Source organism: Dermochelys coriacea, chromosome 1 (assembly GCF_009764565.3).
Source record: "Dermochelys coriacea isolate rDerCor1 chromosome 1, rDerCor1.pri.v4, whole genome shotgun sequence".
NCBI classification, from domain to species: domain Eukaryota; kingdom Metazoa; phylum Chordata; order Testudines; family Dermochelyidae; genus Dermochelys; species Dermochelys coriacea.
In genome coordinates, this window is record NC_050068.2 from 347,531,186 (window position 1) to 347,555,401 (window position 24,216).

General features: G+C 48.1%; 2 protein-coding genes across 2 annotated transcripts in view; both read left to right on the forward strand.

Moving 5' to 3' along the window:
- LOC119860385 (collagen alpha-1(I) chain-like) overlaps positions 1–6,096 on the forward strand; it is a 35,199-nt gene extending 29,103 nt beyond the window's left edge. The window contains exons 23-27 of the mRNA XM_043508456.1: positions 186–227; positions 2,017–2,070; positions 2,906–2,944; positions 3,205–3,243; positions 6,073–6,096. Of these exons, the coding sequence (XP_043364391.1) occupies positions 186–227; positions 2,017–2,070; positions 2,906–2,944; positions 3,205–3,243; positions 6,073–6,096 (198 nt within the window). The remainder of the gene's footprint in view (positions 1–185; positions 228–2,016; positions 2,071–2,905; positions 2,945–3,204; positions 3,244–6,072) is intronic.
- A 937-nt stretch (positions 6,097–7,033) lies between these two features.
- Positions 7,034–24,216, forward strand: part of LOC119844306 (collagen alpha-1(VII) chain-like) — a 114,866-nt gene continuing 97,683 nt past the window's right edge. Inside the window, exons 1-6 of the mRNA XM_043499227.1 lie at positions 7,034–7,313; positions 10,549–10,584; positions 14,511–14,645; positions 16,369–16,491; positions 17,757–18,026; positions 21,260–21,376. Coding sequence (XP_043355162.1) covers positions 7,215–7,313; positions 10,549–10,584; positions 14,511–14,645; positions 16,369–16,491; positions 17,757–18,026; positions 21,260–21,376 — 780 coding nt within the window. The 5' untranslated portion in view covers positions 7,034–7,214. The remainder of the gene's footprint in view (positions 7,314–10,548; positions 10,585–14,510; positions 14,646–16,368; positions 16,492–17,756; positions 18,027–21,259; positions 21,377–24,216) is intronic.

Sequence of the window (24,216 nt, forward strand, 5' to 3'; positions counted from 1 at the left end):
TATTGCAGCTCAGATTAAGGGCTAATTTTTAGAGGAGGAAAGAAAGTGAGTTAATTGATCCGTGTGCCACGGGGGTGTATCAGAACCAGAAGGAAGGCACGCAGAGATGATGTTGCTCATCGGAGATTTGTTCCTAATTGGGACCAACAACACTTTGTGACCTGTCTTTCCTCCATCTGGTGTAGGTGTCATCTCTGGATAATAGCATCACCAACAAAGGCAATAAGGTAAAGTCTCTCCCTTGCTGGAGAAGCAATGGCACGTTGAGATGACTGTCCTCTAAGACTGGTTGTGTAGTTGTTTTGCATGGGAGTGTTTTACTCTCCAACAACAACAAAAAATTTTAAAGTTTTAAATAAACTGTGAACAGTTGCAAAGTTAAAAAAATTAAGAAATTCTATGAAATAGAGATGATAGAATTGACCTCAAACGTTTCCAGATATGAGGGGCACATAACCCTACACTTCTGTGTAACAAAGGGCACAGCTACCCTGCAATCCCACCCAGCTCGAGTAGACAAACCCAAGGTAGCTGTAATGTAGCTAGCTCAGGTACTGGAGGAGGGAAGCTGCCTCAGCATGCACGTCAGTGCGAGCCATACAAGCCCACCTGGAAGCCTGGGTAATTATTCGCAGGACTAGCCCGCACTGCTGCACCTTCGCTCCTCTGGGACCTGAGCAATCACAGGTGCTGTGATTGCAGTCTTGACTTACTCTTTGACTTCCTGACTTCCAGATCAAGTCTTTTCCACTCAGGTTGACTTTTGCAAGTCAAAATCCACAAAATTCAACTTGGGATCTGAAACGCTGAACTCGGAAAAGCAAACTGAGTTCTCCTGTTCACTTTGCCAGTAACAAAGGAGCTGCAAATGGAACGTAGCTGGTCATGTTGTTGACACAAGAGGCAGAATGGACTCCAACCCTCTTTCCAGAGCTGTGTGGGTTCTGCAGGGCAGACAGGAATAAACACTCAAGCCCCGATTCAGCAAAACATTCATTGAAGTCAATGGGACTCAGGCAGGTACTTGGAATTAAGCATGTGTTTAAGGGCCAGATTTTTAAGGGTATTTAGGTGCCTAACTCCCATTGTCCTAAGTGCTTTGCCAAATGGGGATAGGATCATTCACATGCTTAAAGTTAAGCACATGCTTGAGCACTTTGCTGAATTGGGGCTAAGGCAACTGGCTTCTCATTAAAGGGGGAGAAAAATCACTTGTTTGTTTATGCCAGCTCTGACAAACAATTCACTGCTTTGCATCTTTGTCTAGGGTAAGATAGCCATATCCAGGTGTGTTTTGAGTAGCATCTTTCAAGGATTCGTGCGGTGCAGTCAGACAATTGATCACAGTAGAATGGCTGCAAGATGCATGGAAGGCCTCTAATAAAGATCAGCACCCTTCAGAAAATGTCAATGTAGTGGCTGAGAGACATGGAACACCATGTGTTCTTTGCTTTGTGCCATTTTTCTGTACCATTCCTCCGCTCAGAGAAACAAACAGCAAAGAATCCAGCCTCTTTCATGCACCACCCACATCACCACATGCAGCATCCGATCTGACCTATTCGGGAGGAGAGTTTGGGCCAGGTATTAACCAGAGCAGCCATTTTGCCAAGGAAAGTCTCCCAACTGAGTGGAGATAAAATATGACTTGAAATCACAGGGTTTAGCAAAAATTGTAAATCGTCCTCATTTTCTGGCATCTTCACCCTCTGTGCAGCAGGGGACAGGGAGAGGCAACTTGCCCATCAAGGGGGTGGACCTGCCACAGCATCAGGTGCATGCTAACATTTGCTGTGCATTTGTGGTAGTGGTTGTTTCCTTGCGGACTAGGAAAGGGTGGTTCTGGAGGGACCCCAGGAGAACAAGAGTCTTAAGCAATAGTCCTGAGAGTTTGTTCCATTCCCATGGCTAACAACAAAGTATTAAACCAAAGCTCTCCCCAGATACCTGCATTGCTTTATCAGTCATGTTGCAGTGCCAAAGAGAGAGAGCTAACCCATTCCTGCTGGGTTACAGGGAGATCCAGGGGATACAGGCGTGAAAGGAGAGAGAGGCCCTCCAGGTCCCAGGGTAAGTGTGGGAGTCTGGGGGCGAGTGTTTTTGTTGGGCTTGCAGGTGGACGGACAATTGGGTCAGATCTCTTATGTGCTTTGCCCCAAAAGCTTGGGTTTAAACAGAGAGAGCTTTTGAGCTAAGCCGTTAAAGTCCTGGCCAGACCCGGGCCTGGATCATGCCAAGATCTCTGCACTGGCATAACTTCATGCAGATGAGGAGTCAGATAGAGACCAAAGGAGCTATTTGCATGCGTAAAGTTACCAACTGCATAGGACTTTGCAGGACACGTACTTGTATGGTGGATCTTTGCTTTGCCACCTGACCATGGGATCTGCTGCTTGGGGCAGCCTGGTGCTTTTAGCATTTAACATACATATTCATCTGCTACCACAATACAGTTCATAAAGAATCATTATCATCCAACCTGACGACCCCCAAATATAAATACTGGGCCACTCCGCTGGAAATTTAATAGAACTGGATTTAACCCATTTTTGCCTAACCCTAGAGCGCCATTTTCTCGGTGGCCAGTTGACTCCAAGCTGCGCAAAACTCTTCATATACACACCCCATTTCTGCTGGACAGCTGTGATCAGCTGGGAAGGGGCAGCCCACTGTGCCTAGATTCTGTCAGCACCAGGCCATTTAGTGGGAACTCTTTCATAGCCTGAATTATAACCAGCTTGGGACCAGCAATGCTGGTGGGGGGCCTACGCTTTGGTCCTCAGGAATAGGGGCAGTGGCAGCATTCAGAAATTACTCCTTACTGTCATATTTTAGTTGTGGAGATAATGTCCCTTTGGAACATGGGAACCATGAGGTCAAATCTACCTTTATATTGTATTTTAAGGGGCTGGATAGTCTCCCAGGGCCTGCAGGTGGGACTCTGGTATGTTACTTTTCTAGCCTTGTTTTCTACATATAATCAACATTACTTAAATGATCTTCTTATAAACCATGGTTTTAGAATACTAATAAATAAATAGATAGAGAATATCACATTCTGTACCATATTTATCCTTGTTGAAGCGCGTCAACTAATCTAGTAAGTTTCAGGTTCTACTTCTTAACCATGGATGTTACATTCTGGTGCATCTGTTTCTGAAACATTCAATACTGATTTTGTGCCTTTTTCTTCCCCTTGCCAAGCTGGATAACATGTCAGAAAAGGGGACAAAAGGGGAAAAGGTAACATCTTCTAATGTCATAATTCTAGATTGTGAATTCTTTGCGGGAGGGACTGTGTTTTGTACTTGTTTGTACTGTGCTAGCACAGTGGGGGGTCGTGGGGGGGGCTTGCCCTTGACACTTCTGTAATACATCATCATCAAGGGAACCGTGCCCCTGTCTGCGGGAGAATTGTTTGTTCAAAATGGAAAAATGAATTATTTGTACATAGAAACTGATTGGCACAAAAATATATTCATGCCCATCCATGGACAGAGCATACACACCGGCACTGTGCTGTGAGGTATGTATTGCCATGAGTTCAGGATATTCACCTTGCTGCCACGTCGCTGGACTAGGAGTGAGTCATGCAGGTCTTCCCAAAGAGAAACTGCAGCTAAAAAAGCTTTAGAGCACACCACACTGTCAGGTACTTTATTGATGCTACATATTGCCGCAGTTGAGGAAAAAAGGGGAAAAAACTCTAGGTGCCGTGCTCTAGGCAGTGCTTTGAAATTGTAGAGTCAAGACAATTGGAGACAGAGTCTAATTGCTGACGTGTGTGTGTGTGTGTGTGTGTGTGTGTGTGTGTGTGTAAGGGGATGGATCTGGAATCTGAAGACAAGTGAATTTAGCAGCCATTTTCTGTCAATAGAATCAAACTGGAGGCTCTTTAAAGAGCAGGAGGAATGAGTAGGTGTACGCCAGGGCAAACCCATCATGGCTTAGTGGGTTAAGCAAAAGGCCAGGGTCCAAGTGCTCCTCAATTCTTTCCCCACCTCTGCTAATGGCTGGCCTTAATTCTCTGCACTGATATAGCTCTTTGCAAACATTCAAGAGGTAAATATGCTGAGCCCCGGGGTGGGAATACAGGGGGGCCAAATGGCGAAGGGAATTGCCAAAGTCACATGATTACCCAGGTCCCATGGCTCTCAAGCCAATACTTTCTTGGAGTGGTGTAACCATCTGGGTGGTCTCTGGAGCCTCTTGGATTATTTTCTCTCCTATGGAAATGTGTTAAGTGGTGGAGGCCACCCCAGTCCATGGCTTGCTGGTGCCCTTCATTCCACCGGAATCTGTAGAGGCAGAAACCAGATTTCAGTGTAATGAAGCCCATCAGACATGGAATTCAACCCCTCACCTTCGAGCCCCTTTTCCCCTTGGAGAGAATGTTGACCAAAAGCCCATGTGGGCTCTCAGCCCTGTGTCCAGACACTGTGCTGCCCTGCTGCCAATTCAGTGGCTGCAAAGTTCAAAGCTCCTGTTGCAATGTTGACTCATCTGCCCTGCACACGTGCAATATTTCCTAGGATTGTTTTTTCTAATTAAACCTGCAGTTTAATATATTAAAGGGGCGGTGGCATGGTCCCAGGATGAGACTTGGAGTGAGGAGATCTGGGTTCTAATCCTGGCTCTGACCCTTAACGTGACTCAGTTTACCCCCAAGGGTGAAATGTGAAGGACGATAGTTAACATATCCACTTCCCACTGGTCTTGGGAGGCTTAGTCAATGGGTGTTTGGGATGATCCTGAGCTACCATAATGTTGCTGTTGGAGCTCTGACTTTCAAAATGTCTGACTCCTGCAAATCTAACTGGGAAGCACTAACATTGCATTGGCAAAGGTCCTAGCATTGAATAGGTTATGTCCGGCATCCCTTGGTTCTTTCACATCTGCGCAGGGAACATGACACACTTTCATTCTCTGGGGAGGACCACTGATACTATCAGGCTATGTCTACACTATGGGTTGGGATGTGATTTCCCTGCCTGAAACTGGTGGAGGCAGCCAGGCCTCCTCTGCCATTAACTGTGCTATGGCGGTGACACTGCTATTTACACTCATGCTAACTCGATGAGCACTAGTGCAAATACATGTGCACAAGCAAGGAAATCACACCCCTCGCTTGTAGTGTTGACATAACGTGAGTGGGTTGGATGTGGGCCTCATCTACCTGTCACTGGTAAAATCCTCTGCTCTGAATTTATCACATGTCCTGCACTTGCTCCATGTGCCAAACTGCCATCAACGTCATTGGAACACCAATTTCACACCTGGGAGAAACTGAGGCCCAGAGCAATGGAAGTGTGGCTCTGATCTGAAAAAAGTCTTCGGGGGGGCCTGTGGGTACTTGGGAAAACGTGGCCACGTTTGAAACTGTTGGTCTATGACCTGAGTGTGGTCAGACAATGAATCAGTGACGGAATTAAAAAGAGAACCGAGGTGTCCTGTCTCCAAGTGCCTTTCTAGCTACAGCGAATCACTCAGGTGTTGTTCTAGATTTATACACAACAGCAAGGAAGGTCTGCAGAGCATCAATACAGCAGGTATCAGCCTTTTGTTATATATCACGGTAATAGTGCTCATGCTAATAAAACTGGAAATAATGATAGTTCGACTTGCTTATGTACCAGTAAAAATTTCTTGTGCTGTTTGTTCATTTGGATGGAATGGCTGGACCCAGAAGTATTTACATAGCTCAGTCACTGTCCAACCTTAAACAGCACTAAGGTTCGGCATTTGTTGTACAGAGACCTCAGCCTGCTTTGACGATGGCAAACACGCCGTTAACAATCCTTTTCACCTTTGTGAAAGACTAAGAAAAGAAGGAAAAACTGGTAAAGCATTTGCAATGTGAAATATTGACTGAAGCTTTTATTTTAACAACCTCCCTTGTTCCCATTGCCTTTAGGAGGAGAGAGTTTTTAGAAGGAAAAACTCCCTTTTCCTACAGTCTCTTAGGTGGAATCAGAGCTGGTGATGATGGTCCTTTTGGGGAAAAGGGAGTAAGTCAGTTGAGATAGGCTGGAGCTGCTGCTGCTGTTAAAGTCTGATCCTGTTTCATCCCAGGTGGCGGTTGGGATCCAGCTGTAGCCAGCAAAGGTGGCGTTGTCATCTGGGTCCCTCTCTCTGGCTCGGCCTGGTCAGGACATCTCTCAGGATTAGGATGAAGAAGTTCCGGGGTCCCAGGAGATGGTGGGGGGGGGTCATGATGGTGAAGCTAGCACCAGTGGCCCGTTTCCACCCCAGAGTCTCCTCTTTTAAGGACCCAAAAAGGGAGTGATGAATGGAATAGCCACCCCCTCTTTATTGGTTCATTAATTTCTGGTCCCACATTTACTGGTGTACCAGACATGCTCTTACCACAGCCTTTGAGTTATATTAGGCCTTTTTGTTTGGACGAATTTGTTATGTCTCCCTTTCATCCCTTTTCCCATCAACATTTGTAGTTATACATTATTGTGACATCTGATGGGCCTACTTACAGTGCAGCTCACCGTTTGGGTAACTTTGTAGGCCCAAAAAGAAAAGGAGTACTTGTGGCACCTTAGAGACTAACAAATTTATTTGAGCATAAGCTTTCGTGAGCTACAGCTCATCGGATGCCCAGTTATCCCAACATCACTCACGCACTTTATCACAGATTGAATTAGGCAAAGTGCAGTGTGGAACTGGCTGATCATCCAAAGGTTTCGCTGTCTGAGGTGTATGCTCCAGTGGACCGAACACCTGCAGATCAGCCCAATGTTCTGACACGAATCCAAGCTTCCTTCAAGTTGAAGGGTATTCATGTCTGAGGCTCTGGTTCAGGTGGGGCCTAGTGAACGGGGACTAGCTGCCAAGTTCATTGGAGGATTTCAAAGACCTTTACAAACATTAACTGGAGCCTCTCATCCCCATTGCAAGGTAGTTAAGTCATTGCCCCACTTTTACAGATTGGGGCATTGAAACTAAAGGCATGTCGCCCCTTCACGCTGGGAGTGTGATTTCTATCTCAAGAAGGCATACCCGTGCCAGCATGATAAAAATAGAGTATAGCCATATGTCTATCTGCACACGACCAGCTCAAAGTGCAGACATATTCAAAGTGACTTGCCATGGTCAGACAACAAGTCACTGGCAGAGTCAGGATTAGAACCCAGGAAACCTGACTGCCAAACCTTGGCTCTGGCCACTATTCAGTGCTCCTGTCACTGCATTTCTTTGGGCTAATGCTCTTGTTAACCAGCTGTTGTTTGTTTGTTTGTTTGTTTGTTTGTTTGTTTTTAAAGGGAGATCCAGGTCCACCCGGCAAAGGAGTGGAGATCAAGGTAAATAAAAAAGTGGAAAATTTTAATATTGATACACTGTCTCTCCATCCCTGTTTCTCTCACTGTGTCTCTCTGTCTCTGGGTCTCTGAGTCCCCCCCCCCTTTCCCCCAGGTAAGGGGATTCAGAGACAAAATCCTAAAAAAGCCCGTGTAGAGCAAGACACTGCTGAGCTAGTCATAAATCTTACCTCATTGCTGCAGTAAAATGAAATTGTTTGGCTTTCCGGTAGGATCCAGGTTAGTGACATTAACCAGGATGGGTGCTGTGTGGGTCACTGCTGCAGCTCTGTAGAGAGATTCCTTGTGAAATTTAGTATGAACTAACAGGCAGCTATAAATGTGGATCCCTGCCGTACAGCTCCGCTGAGCAGTCTGGAACACAGAATGGGGGTCACTGGTTAGGATCTGTTGGATTCTCAGGCATAGCAAAGGCTAGAAATGTTTCATTGCCTCTGTGGCTGACAGATTCCAACCTTTACTCTGGGGTGTTGATCTCACTCTCATCAGGTGTGCGTTGGTCAACTCTCAGCTAAGCAATCGTTGCATCACTTGGGGCTACCCTTGAGAGTCAGCTGGAAGCTTACATATGTGCAGAACATCTACCTTCTAGCTAGGGTAGACAGACAAGAGCACATCACACCTGTGCTTCCATCTCAGTTCTGAACCAGTGAACATTCTGGTGTAAATCGAAGGCTTGGCCATGGTCTGTGGCCCTAAATGCTCTGAAAGTACCTGGTTACTGTATCTCAGAGATCACCTTCCTCCCACTGCAGAAGTTGCAAACAATGGGATGCTTAGGGTTTCAGCCTCCCAGGATTACAGCCCTGGATCTGATGTAGGGCATGCCCAGTAGGGCTCTGGCATTTACTCCCGACAGGGATCCATCAGGGCACAATGCAAGGCACATGGTTTTACAGCACCTAGCACAATGGGTTGCCATTTTTGGTTGGCCTTTAGGCACCACCATAATAAACATGATTAATTATCATTAATCTCCATCAAGGTTTTCACTAAACGCTGAGTACTGGATTGTCTCTACCAGTCGGTTTCTTTCCAATGCTGCCTATTACCATAGTATATAAGAGTGGTCTCCTGGCCCAGCTGACCCAAGGACACAATCTCTTCTCATACAGCATTTTCACGCAGGTGACAGGGAGGAGGAGTGTATGGTTCCCTACTTTGGGAAGTGGTGTTTCTTGTTAACCACATTATGTATCCAGTCATTGTGGCCTGTTAATAAGAACCCAATCGGACATTCACTGCTGAAAGAGCCGATCGGCCCACGCATGTAAAAACTCTGCACCTACACTAGTCCTATGATGCAAGGTCTGATGTTATGCCTGTCCAAGCCAATTGCAAAGCTTCCATGAGAGCAGAATCCGGCCATCAGTATCTAGGGGCTTATCACTGCTCATCTATGGAAGTTATACTTGAGTTATTCCCTTGGTGGTAAATTGTGTAGTCAATTGCTTGACCGCACTTTGGTTTGTTATGAAAAATACTCAAGAGACTAAATAACCAACATCAGTCCGGTTTATTGCTAAAAGACACGAATCGTGTAGTACAGGAAAAAAGGTTCAACATGATACAAGCTTCTGGGAAGCCGTCTCATGCGGTGTGGTTGAATTCACCTTACACAGAAGGCTTGCTTCCAGAGTGACACATTTCAGCTAAAAGAAAAGGAGTACTTGTGGCACCTTAGAGACTAACAAATTTATTAGAGCATAAGCTTTCGTGAGCTACAGCTCACTTCATCGGAAGCATTTGGTGGAAAAAACAGAGGGGAGATTGATATACACACACAGAGAACATGAAACAATGGGTTTATCATATACACTGTAAGGAGAGTGATCACTTAAGATAAGCCATCACCAGCAGCAGGGGGGGGGAAGGAGGAAAACCTCTGTTATAATTCTTTTTTGAATTTATAAAATTATAAAATTTATTTTATAAAATTTATTTTATAATTTTGAATGTTATAATTCAACATTCAAAAATCAGTTGGAGAACATTTCAATCTCTCTGGTCACTTGATTACAGACCTAAGAGTGGCTATCCTTCAACAAAAAAGCTTCAAAAACAGACTCCAATGAGAGACTGCTGAATTGGAATTAATTTGCAAACTGGATACAATTAATTTAGGCTTGAATAGAGACTGGGAATGGATGAGTCATTACACAAAGTAAAACTATTTCCCCATGTTATTTCTCCCCCCCCCCACCCCACCCCGCACTGTTCCTCAGATATTCTTTTCAGAGTAGCAGCCGTGTTAGTCTGTATTCGCAAAAAGAAAAGGAGGACTTGTGGCACCGTAGAGACTAACAAATTTATTAGAGCATAAGCTTTCGTGAGCTACAGCTCACTTCATCAGATGCATCCAATGAAGTGAGCTGTAGCTCACGAAAGCTTATGCTCTAATAAATTTGTTAGTCTCTAAGGTGCCACAAGTACTCCTTTTCTTTTTTCAGATATTCTTGTTAACTACTGGAAATAGCCTACCTTGCTTGTCACCATGAAAGGTTTTCCTCCTTCCCCCCCCTGCTGCTGGTGATGGCTTATCTTAAGTGATCACTCTCCTTACAGTGTATATGATAAACCCATTGTTTCATGTTCTCTGTGTGTGTGTATATCAATCTCCCCTCTGTTTTTTCCACCAAATGCATCCGATGAAGTGAGCTGTAGCTCACGAAAGCTTATGCTCTAATAAATTTGTTAGTCTCTAAGGTGCCACAAGTACTCCTTTTCTTTTTGCGATTACAGACTAACACGGCTGCTACTCTGAAACCTGACATTTCAGCTAGGAGCATTTATAGGATGAGTTCACAAGTTCCAAACTTCTTTGCACATCACGAGAATTCAGCAGTTCATAGCAGTTTCTTAACTTGTTGTTCTGTACCTTCCTTATCTTGGAGACTAGTTTTCCAGGTACTGGTACGGGACAGTACCTCCCCAGCTTGTACCAGGGCAGAACATTAACGTGGTTTGCCTTTGACAAGTTTTCTATTTTCTATGCTGACGCTGACTTCGTCTTTGCAAAGTGTTGTGGGATAATTGACAGGGGTGAACAGAATTCAGTTAACATAACTTCCCAACACATTTTCTTCCGTTCTTTCGTTCGTTCTTTCATTCTTTCTTTCTAAATGTATATTATATCCACGCACATCATATCTATTCATGTGGTGTATGCTATGCCCAACATATGTTCATTGGCTAACACCCTTCATTCCTAATTCAGGAACTGGAGAGACTTTTTGAAGCATATGGGATCAAGGTATGTGAATATTTTACTTTCCTTCTGAATGTTTGTCCCACTGCTGTTAGATGTAATTGCTTCCTGAGTTGAGATTAAAGAGAAAAGCAGTACTTGTGGCACCTTAGAGACTAACAAATTTATTAGAGCATAAGCTTTCGTGAGCTACAGCTCACTTCATCGGATGCATTTGGTGGAAAAAACAGAGGGGCTCCCCTCTGTTTTTTCCACCAAATGCATCCGATGAAGTGAGCTGTAGCTCACGAAAGCTTATGCTCTAATAAATTTGTTAGTCTCTAAGGTGCCACAAGTACTCCTTTTCTTTTTGCGAATACAGACTAACACGGCTGCTACTCTGAAACCTGAGTTGAGATTGTTACCATTAAATTTAGACAAGCCCTAACAAGCCTTCTTCGCATCCCTCTGGCTTCTGTGGTGTTCTGGAGAGAGGGTCAGCTCTTCTGTTTCCAACATTGAAGTTAATGTGTAGGTGGGGTTATTTCAGTTCCTGGGGCTAGCTATCGATAACATTCAGATTCATATATGGCAGCTTTACAGTGCAAGTATTATTGGGGAAAGAGGGTCTTGTGGTTAAGGTTACAGGCCTGCAACTCATAAAATCTAGGTTCAATTGCTGGCTCTGCTAAGAGATTCCTTGGGTGAGTCATTTCATCTCCCTGGGTCTCAGTTTCCCATCTGCAAACTAGGGATAATACATCTTTTGCCTGTTTCGAGTGTAAGCTTTTCAGGGCAGAGTCTGTTTCTCACTGTGTGTACGTACAGTGCCTAGCACAGTGGGAGTCCAATCTTAATTGGGCCCCAGCTTGTAATACAAATAACAATGAACTAATGTTGAGTGATGTAGTGTCACTGGTCCAGAGAATCCAACTATCCTCTGCAGAGCAGGCTAACAGACTCTGGGTGGTCCACATGGGGTGCTGTGTATAACCTGGGATAGGACACAGTCTGGACCACATGTGCAGGTCTCCAGTTCTGAGAGCCAGCAGACGTCTCCCTTTGCTCTCAGCCTCCAGCCCCCTCCAGCCTTGGCTGTCTGGCTCAGGAAGGTCAGCTGGCCAGCTTGGCAGCTTTTCCAGAGACCTGTTTCTCCTCCAGTCTCCTGCCTGTGGCAGCTCTACCTCACCAGGTCGCTCCCAGCAGTGTCCCTCTCCCTCCTCTCCCAGGGGCTCTTCCTGCTTCTGGCCTGTCTCCGGATTACCAGGGACCGCCCCATGGCTGCTCTTCCTAGGGCTACCATATTTCCCTATGCTGAATATGGGACACCTGGTAAAATTACTTGTATTCAAGCGAGTTCAATGGCAATCAATTGTATAGAGGTTCAAATTAACATCAAATTAACATGACTGAGCCCCTGTTAAAAAGAAATACCACGTAGTTGGATTCTTTTTATTTACCTTCTTATCTTTAAGGCTTTAGGGTTCACACAGGAAGGGGTGACACACACACACACACACAGTCCTGCACACTTCTCTCACACGAGGTGTGTGTGTGACTGACTGACCCGACCCTCCCTGCCTGGCACTCTCCGCCCTCCATGCCTGGCTGGGCCCCCAGGATGGATCCACCTCTCCTGGTACCTGGCACCGCATCTTCCTGAGGCAACACGTAGGGGGGCACGCAGGATCACATGCCCCCCTCCTGCCCCCAGATTTCTGCCAGGGTTCACACCAGAATGTGGCCAGCAGCGGCCTTTCCTTTCAGCATTGGGTGGGAGGGAAGGGACAGGAGCTGCTTCCAGCTGCAGGGGAGGAGAAGACAGGGGAAGGGATGACCTGGCCTGTGTCTCTGCAGAGCTCATCTCTCCCCCTTCCCCACCTCTCCTGTATGGCTGGAAGCAGCTTGTCCCTTCCTGCCCGCACAGTGTCAAAAGGCAGCTGCTGGCCAGCAACATAACCCAGCCACCTCCTGTCCCTCCCTCCCCCCCCCCCGCTACATCACAGGCAGGAAGGGGTTAAAACATTGTGCATTGTGGATGCATGACTGCAGGGGCTTCAGCGAACCTGGCCAGAAAGGTGGCGCAGCACGGGAGGGTGCCTAGGGGACAGAGCAGCTCCCCACTCCCTGGGGGCAGGACCCAGGGCAGGGGGGTGGGCGACCTAGGGCAGGGGGGCGGACGAAGAGGGTGGTGTGGAGCCTGCAGGGTCCGGGTGTGAACAGGCTTTCCTCACTCCACAACTCCAGAGCTTAGCTGAGGGGCGGAGAGGCTGCCCAGTGCCAGCGCTGTGCACACGCAGGGCTTGGCTCCTCCTGGCCAGCGCCATGGGCCGGAGGGTCTTGGGCTTTCCCAGGGCGCCGGCCCAGCCAGAGGCAGTGGGGGAAGGAAGGAGCCTGCCGGCCAGGCTGCTGGTGAGCTGAGCGCTCCGACCAGGGGCTGGTTCTCCACACAGCGCTGGGAGCTGGACGTACCCCACTGCAGGGGATATGGAGGAGCAGCGGGGTTGGTGTGTGTGTGGGGGGGTGAAGCGGCAAACCAGGGAGAGGACAGCGAGAGGGGAAGCATGTAAAGGGCTGATGGGTGGGCAGCAGAGGTGACACGTAACCAGCCTCTGCCTGGTGCCTGCCTGCACTCACCAGCCACCGCAGCTCGTAGCCAGCGCCAGCCAGAAACTGGCTGGTCGGGGCCCCGCGGGTATGCAGTGGGGGGCTGTGCTGACGGAGCAGCAGGAGGAAGGGACGGTCCCGGGTGCTGCATCTTCGCCCCACCACCAGCCTTGCACAACCAACCCCTAGGGTTGCCAACTGTCTAATCACACAAACCTGAACACCCCTGCCCCGCCCCTGCCCCTAGGCCACACCCCTGCCCCTCCCCTTCTCTGCGGCCCCGCCCCTGCTCACTCCATCCCTCCTCCCTCCATCACTCGCTTTCCCCCACCCTCACTCACTTTCACTGGGCTGGGGTGTAGGCTCTGGGCTCGAGGGTGGGGCAGATGGTTTCATAGTGTGGGAGGGGGCTCCAGTCTGAGGCAGAGGGTTGGGGTGCAGGAGGGGATGCGGGCTCTGGGAGGGAGTTTGGGTGCAGGAGGGGGCTCAGGGCTGAGGTAGGAGGTTGGGGTGCAGAAGGGGATGTCGGGTGCAGGCTCTAAGAGGGAATTTGGATGCAGGAGGGGGCTCAGGGATGAAGCAGAGGGTTGGGATGCGGGAGGGGATGTGGGCTCTGGCTGAGGTTGGGAATGAGGGGTTTGGGATGAAGGAGGGGGCTCGGGGCTAGGGTTGGGGCGCAGGATGGGATGCGAGCTCTGGGAAGGAGTTTGGGTGCGGGAGGGAGCTCCGGGCTGGGACAGGGGGTTGGGGCACAGGAGGGGGTGCGGGCTCCTGGCGGTGCTTACCTCCAGCGGCTCCCGAAGGTGGCATGTCCCTGCATCTCGTAGGCTCAGGCAGGGATGGCCAGGCGGCTCTGTGTAGTGCACACTGCTGCCCCTGCAGCTCCCACTGGTCATGATTCCTAGCCAATGAGAGCTGCGGAGTTGGTGCTTGGGGTGGAGGCAGCGTGCAGAGACTCCTTGGCTGCCCTTGCCTGCACCTAGGAGCCGCAGGAACATACCGCCGCTTCCAGGAGCCATGCGGAGCCAGGGCAGGTAAGGAGCCTGCCTTATCCCCACTGTGCCACCCCCGTCAACCAGACTTTCAGCCTGTTAAAATCTCCCGGATTGCTTTCAATAGTGGTACACACACTTGTGGTGAATATCTCCCGTGCTGGTAATTCTGGGCCCTTTCACCAGAAGGCAGTTCCACTGGGTACTGGCACTTCCTGGAGACCTGCAGGCATCTGTCTGTCTGTCCATTTGCCAGGCAACGCCCCTGAGTGCATGTGTATCATACTCTCATGTTGTGTGGGTTCTGCTTTTCTCAGTTATCTTGGGGAGCAGCGCGGGACAGGGAAAGAGGTGGTCATTGTTTGATCATTGATTGTTGACATGCTGCTGCAGTTGGGGCTGCTGAAGGAACTGACTGATCTTCTCCTGAGGGATGGGTTTGAAGCGCTGATCCAGCGGCGGGCCAGCTCTGGGAAAAGCAAGCCAGCCAAGAAAAAGGAGGAATTTACGCAAGCTATGGACTATACTGTGAGTATTCATCCCCCTGAACTTCCGCAGGATCAGAGAGAAGAAGGGGAGGAGAGCTGGGAAGAAATGGAGGCACCGAGAAAGGGCTTGTTCAGGGCTCCAGAGAAAGTCATTGGCAGAGCCAGGAATAGAGCCCGTTCTCATTGACACCATGTCCAGTGGTTTCAATATCAAGATCTTCTTTCCCTTCCCCTCCTTTTTGGTGTTATCATTGCATGGAAGAGTAGGACTGCTGGTAGCAGTGGTAGCTGGGAGCTGCAGGAGGACAGTTTATTGTCATGCCGATTATGATGATTTGTAGTAGCTAATACTGTTATGCCATTATATTATGTTGGAAGGTATTAATGGCTGCCATCAAGTGGATGTTTGATCTTGTTAAAGCATACAGGTGAGCTAACCACCCTTCAGGCTAAATGAAAGGAGCAAGTAAGCTACTTTATGGAGTGAGATATTTGGAGACAATAGAAGCTATCGCCCAAGGCAGTCAGACACATGGTGGAACCTGAGCAGGGCTAAGCCATGTGGGCTGAGGGGGTTCCCTGGAACTGGATTAAAATCCAGGGACTAGAGGATTGCTTGGCAAGCTGTTTGTGTAGGTTAGACGTAGACAGCTAGCAGAAAATGAGAGAAGCTGTCATGGGCACAGCCCTCACAGGGACCAGTGACAGAGATCCTGGGGGCAAAGGACTGGCTGGAAAGGCAGGATTGGAAACTGTGAGCAAGGACACTGCCTGCTGTTGTTTGGTTCCACTGTGTTCAGGGAAGCAGGACTTTTTCTACATTCTTTATAAATAAACAGGATCGCTCCAAAGAACATATCTGGCTCGCATAATCAATTTCTGCCCCTAACAGAAACAACCGAGCAAGGCCCTGAATATTGGCTGATTGCTTGGGCCAAAGGGAGAACGTTTTAACCTAGTCACAGGGCTTTTCACCTTGAAGGATTCCAGAATGCTTTGGGCAGCCACTGACTGCAGATGGCCTGGAACCCAAACACCAGATCCAAACATCCTGGAAACGTGGGGTGTGTGAAATCTGAACCCAGGTCCAGATGGCCCTTCTCTTGACAAGCGAATGCAAAGCCTGGAGGTGAAAACCCCCAGGAGTGTCTGAGATTGTTGTGCAGATTTTGGGTATGTCTACACAGCAAGTGACAGCAAGTCTCAGAACCCCGGTCTACAGACTCCGGCTCACAAGGCTTGCACTACCAGTGCTAAGAATAGCCACGTAGGTATTCAGGCTTGGGTTGGATCTTGGGCTCTGAAGCCTAGGGAGGGGGATGGGCTTCAGAGCTGGAACTGCAATGTTTACACCACTGTTTTTAGTGCTGGAGCCCGAGTCTGGGGCTTGCTGCCGCGGACTGTGTAGATGGACCCTTTGTGGCCTGGTGGTCCCATCCCTACTGCACCCATGCGGCCCCAATGAAATGCAGCCACCTCTGGAGAGGGAGAGTGGCAATCTCTGGCCACAGGGAGACTGGCGCACAGCTATGGTAAGAGGGGAAAATTTGTCCAGTGGTGCTGGAGCTAATCTCTACTATCCTCGAGAGTGGCAGGTGCTCACCACACAGAGCGGACAGACTTCATCTGCAAGACCTTCAAGCAGCTGGTCTCATAGAACTCAATTAAATCTACCAGGAAAGGATCAAGGTCTCCTTTGACCCACTGGGAGTCCATGCTCAGATCGCTCAACTGGGTCTAACTACTTTTCTTGGGATTTACAGGCTTCGTTGAAGTATGATTTTTCTAGCAACCCTCTTACCAGTATAGAAGTGACTGAAGAAGACCTGAGTATTGATGTCGGGCCTCAGCTTACAGTTCCAGCAGCTGTAGGACAACCTACTAAGGTAACAATAAGTTGAGGCAGTCTAGTAGGATTCATTCTTTACATTTGGGGTTAATGGGGAGCTCCTAGGTTACTTAGCCATTACTAGGCTGTCTTCTCTAGGCTATATTCATGTTCTTGCACCATGCCCATCACCATGGTAATCTGAACAGCTTCCAAAATATAAAGTCAGCAGTTAGCATCTGTTTCTCCATTTGAATAATATTTTCGACAGAGCCTGGCGTTGGCCTAACTTTTTTCCCTCTGAAGTCAACGGTTCAAATCTACTTGACTTCACTGGAGCACTGGTAAATATCACCCTTTGGTGTTGCCATTTCCCAATTTCCTGAATCCATTGTGGGGCTTTTCTAATTTTCTGTGGATGAAAGGCCAGCGGCAACTCGCTATCTGCGTACCCCCCCCCCGCACCCGTGAACTCCTCAGTGGCAGGAAGTGATGCTTCTAACTGTTGCTATTTGAAACCCAGATACCAGTGGCTTTATCTTCATTTGTTGTTGGTTGTTCATTAAAATCACTGGCAGAAGGGTGGTCTATTGGTTACAGTGCTAGCTGGAGACTCAGGTTCAATTCCTGCTCTGCTACAGACTTCTGGTATGGCCTTTGCCAAGTCACATTGGACCAGATTTTTAAAAGTATTTAGGCATTGCTGCGCTCAGTGTCTAACTGATTTAGAAACCTAAATCTCATTGAAAGTCAATGGGACTTAGGCTTCTAAGTCAGTTAGGCATTGCAATGTTGGGCAAAGCAACATCTAAATACATTTAAAAATCTGAGCCTTACCCTCCCTTTGTTTCAGTTCCTCGTCTGTACATTGGGGATAATAGCATTTCCCAGCACTGCTGGGGTAAGATAAATGCATGAAAGACTGTGAGGTACTCAGATACCACGTTGGTATCAGAGCTAGATAGCATTAAAGTGATCACAGCATGGGATTATTAGCACTTCTGTAGCACACCAACATCAAAGTGCTTTGCAAAGGTGGATGAGTAGCATTATCCCCATCTCACTGAATGGGGAAACGTCTGTTCAGAGAACTGAAGTGACTCACACAAGATCGCACAACAGAACTAAGGTGGGAATAGAATCCCAGCCTCCCGACGCCTACTTCCAGGCCCGTGGACCCATGGGAATGCAGCTCTTTGGAAGACCTCGGTTATCAGGGAGCCTCTAGTCACGTTAGATGTGGAAGAAGAGTGGTGAGTTCTGCTCACACTCAGACATTTATGGCCGCTGTGCCTCTTCAGCCCCCTTCCCCTGTTTTGTTAGGATGTAACAGGCCAGAAGAAACCTCCGGTTGATGGGACAGCAGCCAGCAGTCCTGGTGACTACACCGCACTGGAAGTCATGGTAAACCAGACGCGCTCATGTCAGAGATGGCCGGAGGCTAAGAAACGGGAAGGCAGCCCTAGACCTCTGAATGCAACCCGGCTACAAACTAGCCAAGAAGAGCCCACTGCAGGGCAACAACATACTGCTGAAAATACCTCTCTTGAGTGCCAGGAGGTGGATGGGTCAGTAATAAGGGAGAATGAAGAGGTAACATTTAAAATCCCCTTGCATGCTTAGCAGTTTATATTCCCAAGTTAGACCGGTTTGCTTTTGAGCATCGTACACACCAGGTCAGACCCAACAAAGGTGCTTCTGTGGAATTTATAAACAGAGACGTTCTCTGCCTACGGTATCTTCCAAATAACCACAAATGAGACCAAAATGCCCCCACAGGCTCTCAGAATATTGCTTCTGATGCTCATTGAGGTGCCCACCTCAAAAAGCCCCATTGTAAAGCAAAAGGATTGGTCGAGCAACCAAAGGAAATGGGCTGACTTGTCCATACCTTTCTGAAGACACCAACCACACAGCCTGCTTCTTCTAAGGGCCTCATGTGTAGAGAGATTGACGTTTATATAATTTCCTTATTTCCCAGAATGCCATGCCCCAAGCCGGGACTACAACATGGCAGCCAAGAGAGACTACATTTGCCAGCCATCCTGCCATCTTGGATCTCAGAGTATCCCTGACCCTGACTACTCCCTTTCTCTGTCTGCCAGGGGAGTTCCAGGCCACCCTACTCATGAGACTCCAGCCCTGGGATCAGCTGCATGAGCCTTGTCATAAACTTCAGACTGTTTCCCCACAGTTAATTCCTCCCCCTCAGCGCCTTTGCCCCCTGACCAAGGGGAATTTTTAAGTGGCAAACATGGGACAATGTAGTGCTGGCCCAAGAGCACTCCCTTGGAAGTCTCAAAGGGCCTATTTAATCCATTGCACCCACTGAGGACTGTGTAGCCTACAGGAGAGCTGTCACCCACCACTATAGAGAGATTCCGGTCATAGTCTGTGCTGGGATTTTTAAAATTAAATTAGATTTGCAGAGAGGTGCAGCCCTGGACACAGATATTCTCCTTTTATCTTCAGCACCAGCAAACATGCCCTGCTCCAAATATTGTCCCAATCCTGGCCAAGAGGGATCGGCCCTGAGTGGTCTCGCGCCAAGAGGGCAGTTCAGTCTCTGTGCCCACGCCTCTCTTGGCCTCCGTTGAGAGTGGGTGCTAGCTGCCATGTGGATACAGGACTGGTTTTGAGATTAACAGAAACCCCGCCTGGCTGATGAAGCCCGCAGATCGGATGGTGAACTGCGGAGCTGATAGGGTCCCAAGAAATCTCTTTGGTTTTTCTGCTTAAATTCAGAACCCTTTGCAGACATCTGTTTGCTGGGAATTGAGCTTACCTTGTGTGACCGGGGTCCCAGTGGGGGCCAGCTGAGGTCACTCAATTACGGTGAACTGCAAAGAATGGGGCAGACAGACCCCAAAGCTGGTGGATATTCCAAGATTTACTTAGATTTACCAAGCCAGAATAAAACAGCTTCTTTATTACCTTACTGGTTGCCCAAAACCCAACAACACAGTTCCCTTAAAGCAATCCAGCCTCAGGCCTCCATCCAGGTACCTAAGTCAAATATGATGAAGATTTCTGAAAGCCTTATTTCATCATATTAAGAAAAGGTTCTACCAATCCCAAAGGATCAGACACATTATCTCCCAGGTTAATGAATATTTCAGATCTTACCCAAATACACGCTACAGCCAATTCTTATTAACTAAACTAAAATTAATAGAGAGAGAGAGAGAGAGTATGGTTAAAAGATCAATATACATACAGACATGAGTTCAATTCTTAAGGTTCAGATTCAGAGCAGAGATGGTGAGCTTTGTAGTTGCAAAAAGTTCTTTTGGAAATAGTTCATAGGTTATAGTCCAATGTCCAATATCATTGCAGGATGTTCCAGCTTAGGACTGGAATCTCAGACCTTATAGCTTAAGCTTCCCCTGTATGAAGCCTCAAGTAGATCTGAGATGACAGAATCAGGACCCAAGGGTCTTTTTATACAGTGTCCTAGCATCCACTTGACCATGCAGTCCTGGATAAACAATAGGCTTTTGATGTAAGCTTTTGCTTTCTAAACACCACCAGTAATTAGTTACACAAATTAACAGAGGGCAATTTATCCATTAGGCAGTCTATCACAAACTTCAAAGAGACATATAGACAATGACATTACTTCACCCAAGATTCATCTAAATGTTAATGTTCCCATTTGAACTCTGAATTAATAGGCATAGTGACAGGAATTATCTGTTTACATGGCTAGCTTCTAAGATACACACAATTAGTGTCAAGTATCAGAGAGGTAGCTGTGTTAGTCTGTATCCACAAAAACAATGAGGAGTCTGGTGGCACCTTAAAGACTAACAAATTTATTTGGGCATAAGCTTTCCTGGGTAAAAAACCCACTTCAGATGCATGGAGTGAAAATTACAGATACAAGCATAAATATATCGGCACATGAAGAGAAGGGAGTTACCTTACAAGTGGAGAACCAGTGATGACACTTCTAACAATCAATAGCGTAGCTGGGGGGGAGGAGGGGGGGAGCGGGGCAGCAGCTGCTCCCCCACCGAGCAGAACTGGCGCCTGTTTAATTCTTTGGCGCCTTTTACATTTTACTCACAAAGTGGCGCTCCGGGTCTTTGGCGGCCGGTCAGGGGGAGCGGAGATAAAAAAAGGCACCACCCCCTGGTACTCACCCGGCGGCACTCCAGATCTTCAGCAGTACTTCAGCGTCGGGCCTTCACTTGCCCCAGTCTTTGGCGTCATTGCGGTGGCCGGGGGGGACGGGGGACGGACCTTCAGTGCTGAAGACCGGAGCGAGTGAAGGACCTGACGCCGAAGTGCTGCTGAAGACCCGGAGCGCCGCCATGATCTTCTTGCCTCTCCCACAACCACCTGAATGCCCTAACCTGTTGGCAGTTCTGGTCTTTTGCTGCATCTCTGTGGCCAGAAAGTCCATCCTGGACCTGCAAAACCTTCCCCATGTCATTTTGGTCAAAACCGATATCGTTCCCTGAAAAGTTTCGGTTTCAACGAATCGGTGTTTTCTGACCAAAAACATTTCTTCAAAAAATTCCCACCCAGCTTTAGCCATAACCCATAACCAGCCTCCTGAACTACTCATGCCCATGGTCTGCTTTTAAATAATACTCTTGTTGACAGCATTGTGTCCTGATTTACGACAGAGCGCTCAGGTGTCTGTCACCTTGGCTGTGCATCATTGTATATATAGTGTTTAATTGATCGTCATATTGCTATTGAATATCTGATAAAGGGAAAGGGTATGTGTGAGAGAGTAGTAAGAGTTCTACTTCATGTCCTGTATGTGACATGGGAGAGATGTGGTGCCTTAAAGAGAAATAACCTGCCTTCTTCAGGCTCGGCAGAGCCCAGCTAGTCTTGCTCTGGGGTCGGAACCTCCCGCACTGGGAAACATTTCTGTGGAGATGCCAGAGCCCTTGAAGAAGAGGAAGAAGGAGAAAGACGTGAGCAGAGTAAGCGCTTTGTGTGGAGATGTATAACAATGCCCATTCACTGACTTTCAATTAATCTCTTCCCACACATGATCCTAAAATTGACACTAAGGGAAGCTGCACCCCAAGGTCTAGTGTTGATTGCTGGGGATCTACAAGAAAGTTTTGCTTAGGCTGGACATTAAGAAAAGCTTCCGAACTGTCAGGGCAGTTAAGCGCTGGGGCAAATTATCTAGGGAGGTTGTGGAATCTCCGTAAATGGAGGTTTTTAAGACAAACACGTCAGGGATGGTCTAGATAATACTTCAACATGCCTCAGCGCAGGGGACTGGACTAGAATCATAGAATCATAGGACTGGAAGGGACATCGAGGGGTCATCTAGTTCAGTCCCCTGCACTCCTGGCAGGACTAAGTATTATCTAGACCATCCCTGACAGGTTTGTCTAACCTGCTCTTAAAAATCTCCAGTGATGGGGATTCCACAACCTCCCTAGGCAATTTATTCCAGTGCTTAACCACCCTGACAGTTAGGAAGTTTTTCCTAATGTCCAACCTAAATCTCCGTTGCTGCAATTTAAGCTCATTGCTTCTTGCTTTATCCTCAGAGGTTAAGAAGAACAATTCATCTCCCTCCTCCTTGTAACAATCTTTTATGTACTTGAAAACGTATCATGTCCCCTCTCAGTCTTCTCTTCTCCAGACTAAACAAGCCCAGTTTTTTTAATCTTCCCTGAGAGGTCATGTTTTCTAGACCTTTAATCATTTTTGTCGCTCTTCTCTGGACTTTCTCCAATTTGTCCACATCTTTCCTGGAATGTGGTGCCCAGAATTGGACCCAATACTCCAGAAGACCTCGTGAGGTTCCTTCCAGTCCTACATGTTGATGATTTCTAAGATCCTGAGCCTGTAGTATGCATTGGAAGTAGCACTAAGGAGCTTTCCCTGGCTGAAGAAATCCCCTTGGCCCCGAGCCAAACACATGCCTTCATTCCCATGGGTGAGGCCATTGACTGCTGGACAAATCTCCTCCCCGTAACACCTGGCTGGCAGCTGCAGCTCCGGTGTCTCCAATGATCACAGCTGTGCCGCAGTCGTGTGGGTAGAGGCAGCCTCTGACCTCGGGAGGCCCATGCCAGTCAGCCTTGCCTCAGTCAAAGGTGACACCTCAGCCTTCACCCCAGGCTCTGCCTCCAGTGAGGCTCCTAGATCGCTGGCATTTTGTGCTTCCGGTGAGATGCCCCACAGGCTGTTTCATTCTGCACTGCCTTTAGCTTCTGATAGGGGGCCCCCTGGAGAGTGCACAGGGACTAATGTCATCTCCAGGTGATAAGGTCGCAAATCATGATACCAAGGTCCCCCCGTTCCTGAAGAAACAGTCCCCGTTTCCTGGGCTAAAGGACTGTTTTGTCCACTGCTGCAATTCCCTTGTCTAACAGCAGCTGAGAATCTAACCAGCCCCCTGTAAGAAATGCAAACCCTGGTGTCAAATGATGGAGACACGCTCTCCATCAAAGGGGAAGACAGATTCTTCCCCATAACTTTTGGTCACTTTCCCTAACCTACCCGTGTGAGGTCTGCCTTGTTCGAACTGAGCCTCCGACAGCTGACTCACGTGCATGCCCCAATCTAGACCAAACACTGGGCGTGTTGCTCAACCGCCCGGGAAGTAATGGAGGCAGATTGTCAAAAGAGCTCAGTGTCCCATGTCCTGAACCTTCTTAAAGTCCATCCATAAGTACTGCAATGGGAGCTGCTGGATCCTGAGCACTTTTGAAAGCCTGAGGTTTATTTAGGAGCCCAGATGAGAGCTGAGTTCTGGCCCACACGATGGAAATGGAGCCCCTTAAAATCTGCCCCTGAGCTCTTTTTGAAAACCTTGGCCCTAGAGCCGGCATCCATAGATGAGCTGTGACGCCATCTTAGAATGGCTATGGCGGAGTTCAGGGCCAGATGATGAAACTGGTGTAGCTCTGTTGGCTTCAATGGAGCTACGCTGATTTACACCAGCTGAGGATCTGGCCGTGTCTCTGACTGTCTTGGAGCTGCACAGCTCAGTCCTGTAATTAAAGTGGCAGCGCCATGTAATGACTGATGGGAGGACTAACCTGGAAATAATGCCTTTGTTTGAGCTGAGTGGCACTGCGCCTTTAAGAAAAGGCAATAACAATACTTAGGACCTCTACTGTGCTTTTCATCTTCAAAGCCCTTGGCATGCATTGACAAGCCACCCCTGATACACAGGGAGGGTAAGGGATTTGCCAAAGGTCACAATAGAAGTCAGTGTCAGAGCTTGGCTTAGGAACTCCTGAGGTCTAGCTCCGCATTCTTTCGGCTTCAGTCCATTGGACCAGGCTGCCTCTGACTTGCTGCCTTCATTCTCTGCCGTGCTCAGCCAGGCTTCATCCAGAGTCAAAATATCACTTCCCAGGAAATGGGTCCAGGGAGCTTCTGGCGCCCCTGAAGAAAAGGCCCTGGGGAGCGATGGAAGGAGAAAGGAACCAACAGAGTAAGCCTGCTGCACAGGCAGGGGGTTGGCATCCTATGCCGTGTCTGGAAAGCCACGAGTCTCCCTTCTCCCACCTGAGCCTGGTTCTGGGGGCCCTAGGGCAGGGACTTCAGGGTAGGAGCAGGAGATCTGAGGCTTTCACCCCTTCTATGTTGGCATTTCACACCTTTGTATTTCTCTGCCCTTCTGCACATGCCTAAACTCCATCCCCTTCTCGGAGCCTGAAACAGGCCACTTTGGTGTGTGCGTAGCCCAGTGCCTACAAGCCACCTGACAATAATAAACCAGCATGTGCAGTCTTGTGCTCCCGAGTGACCCTACACTGACAAACAGCTCAGCAGCTCTCCAGCAGTA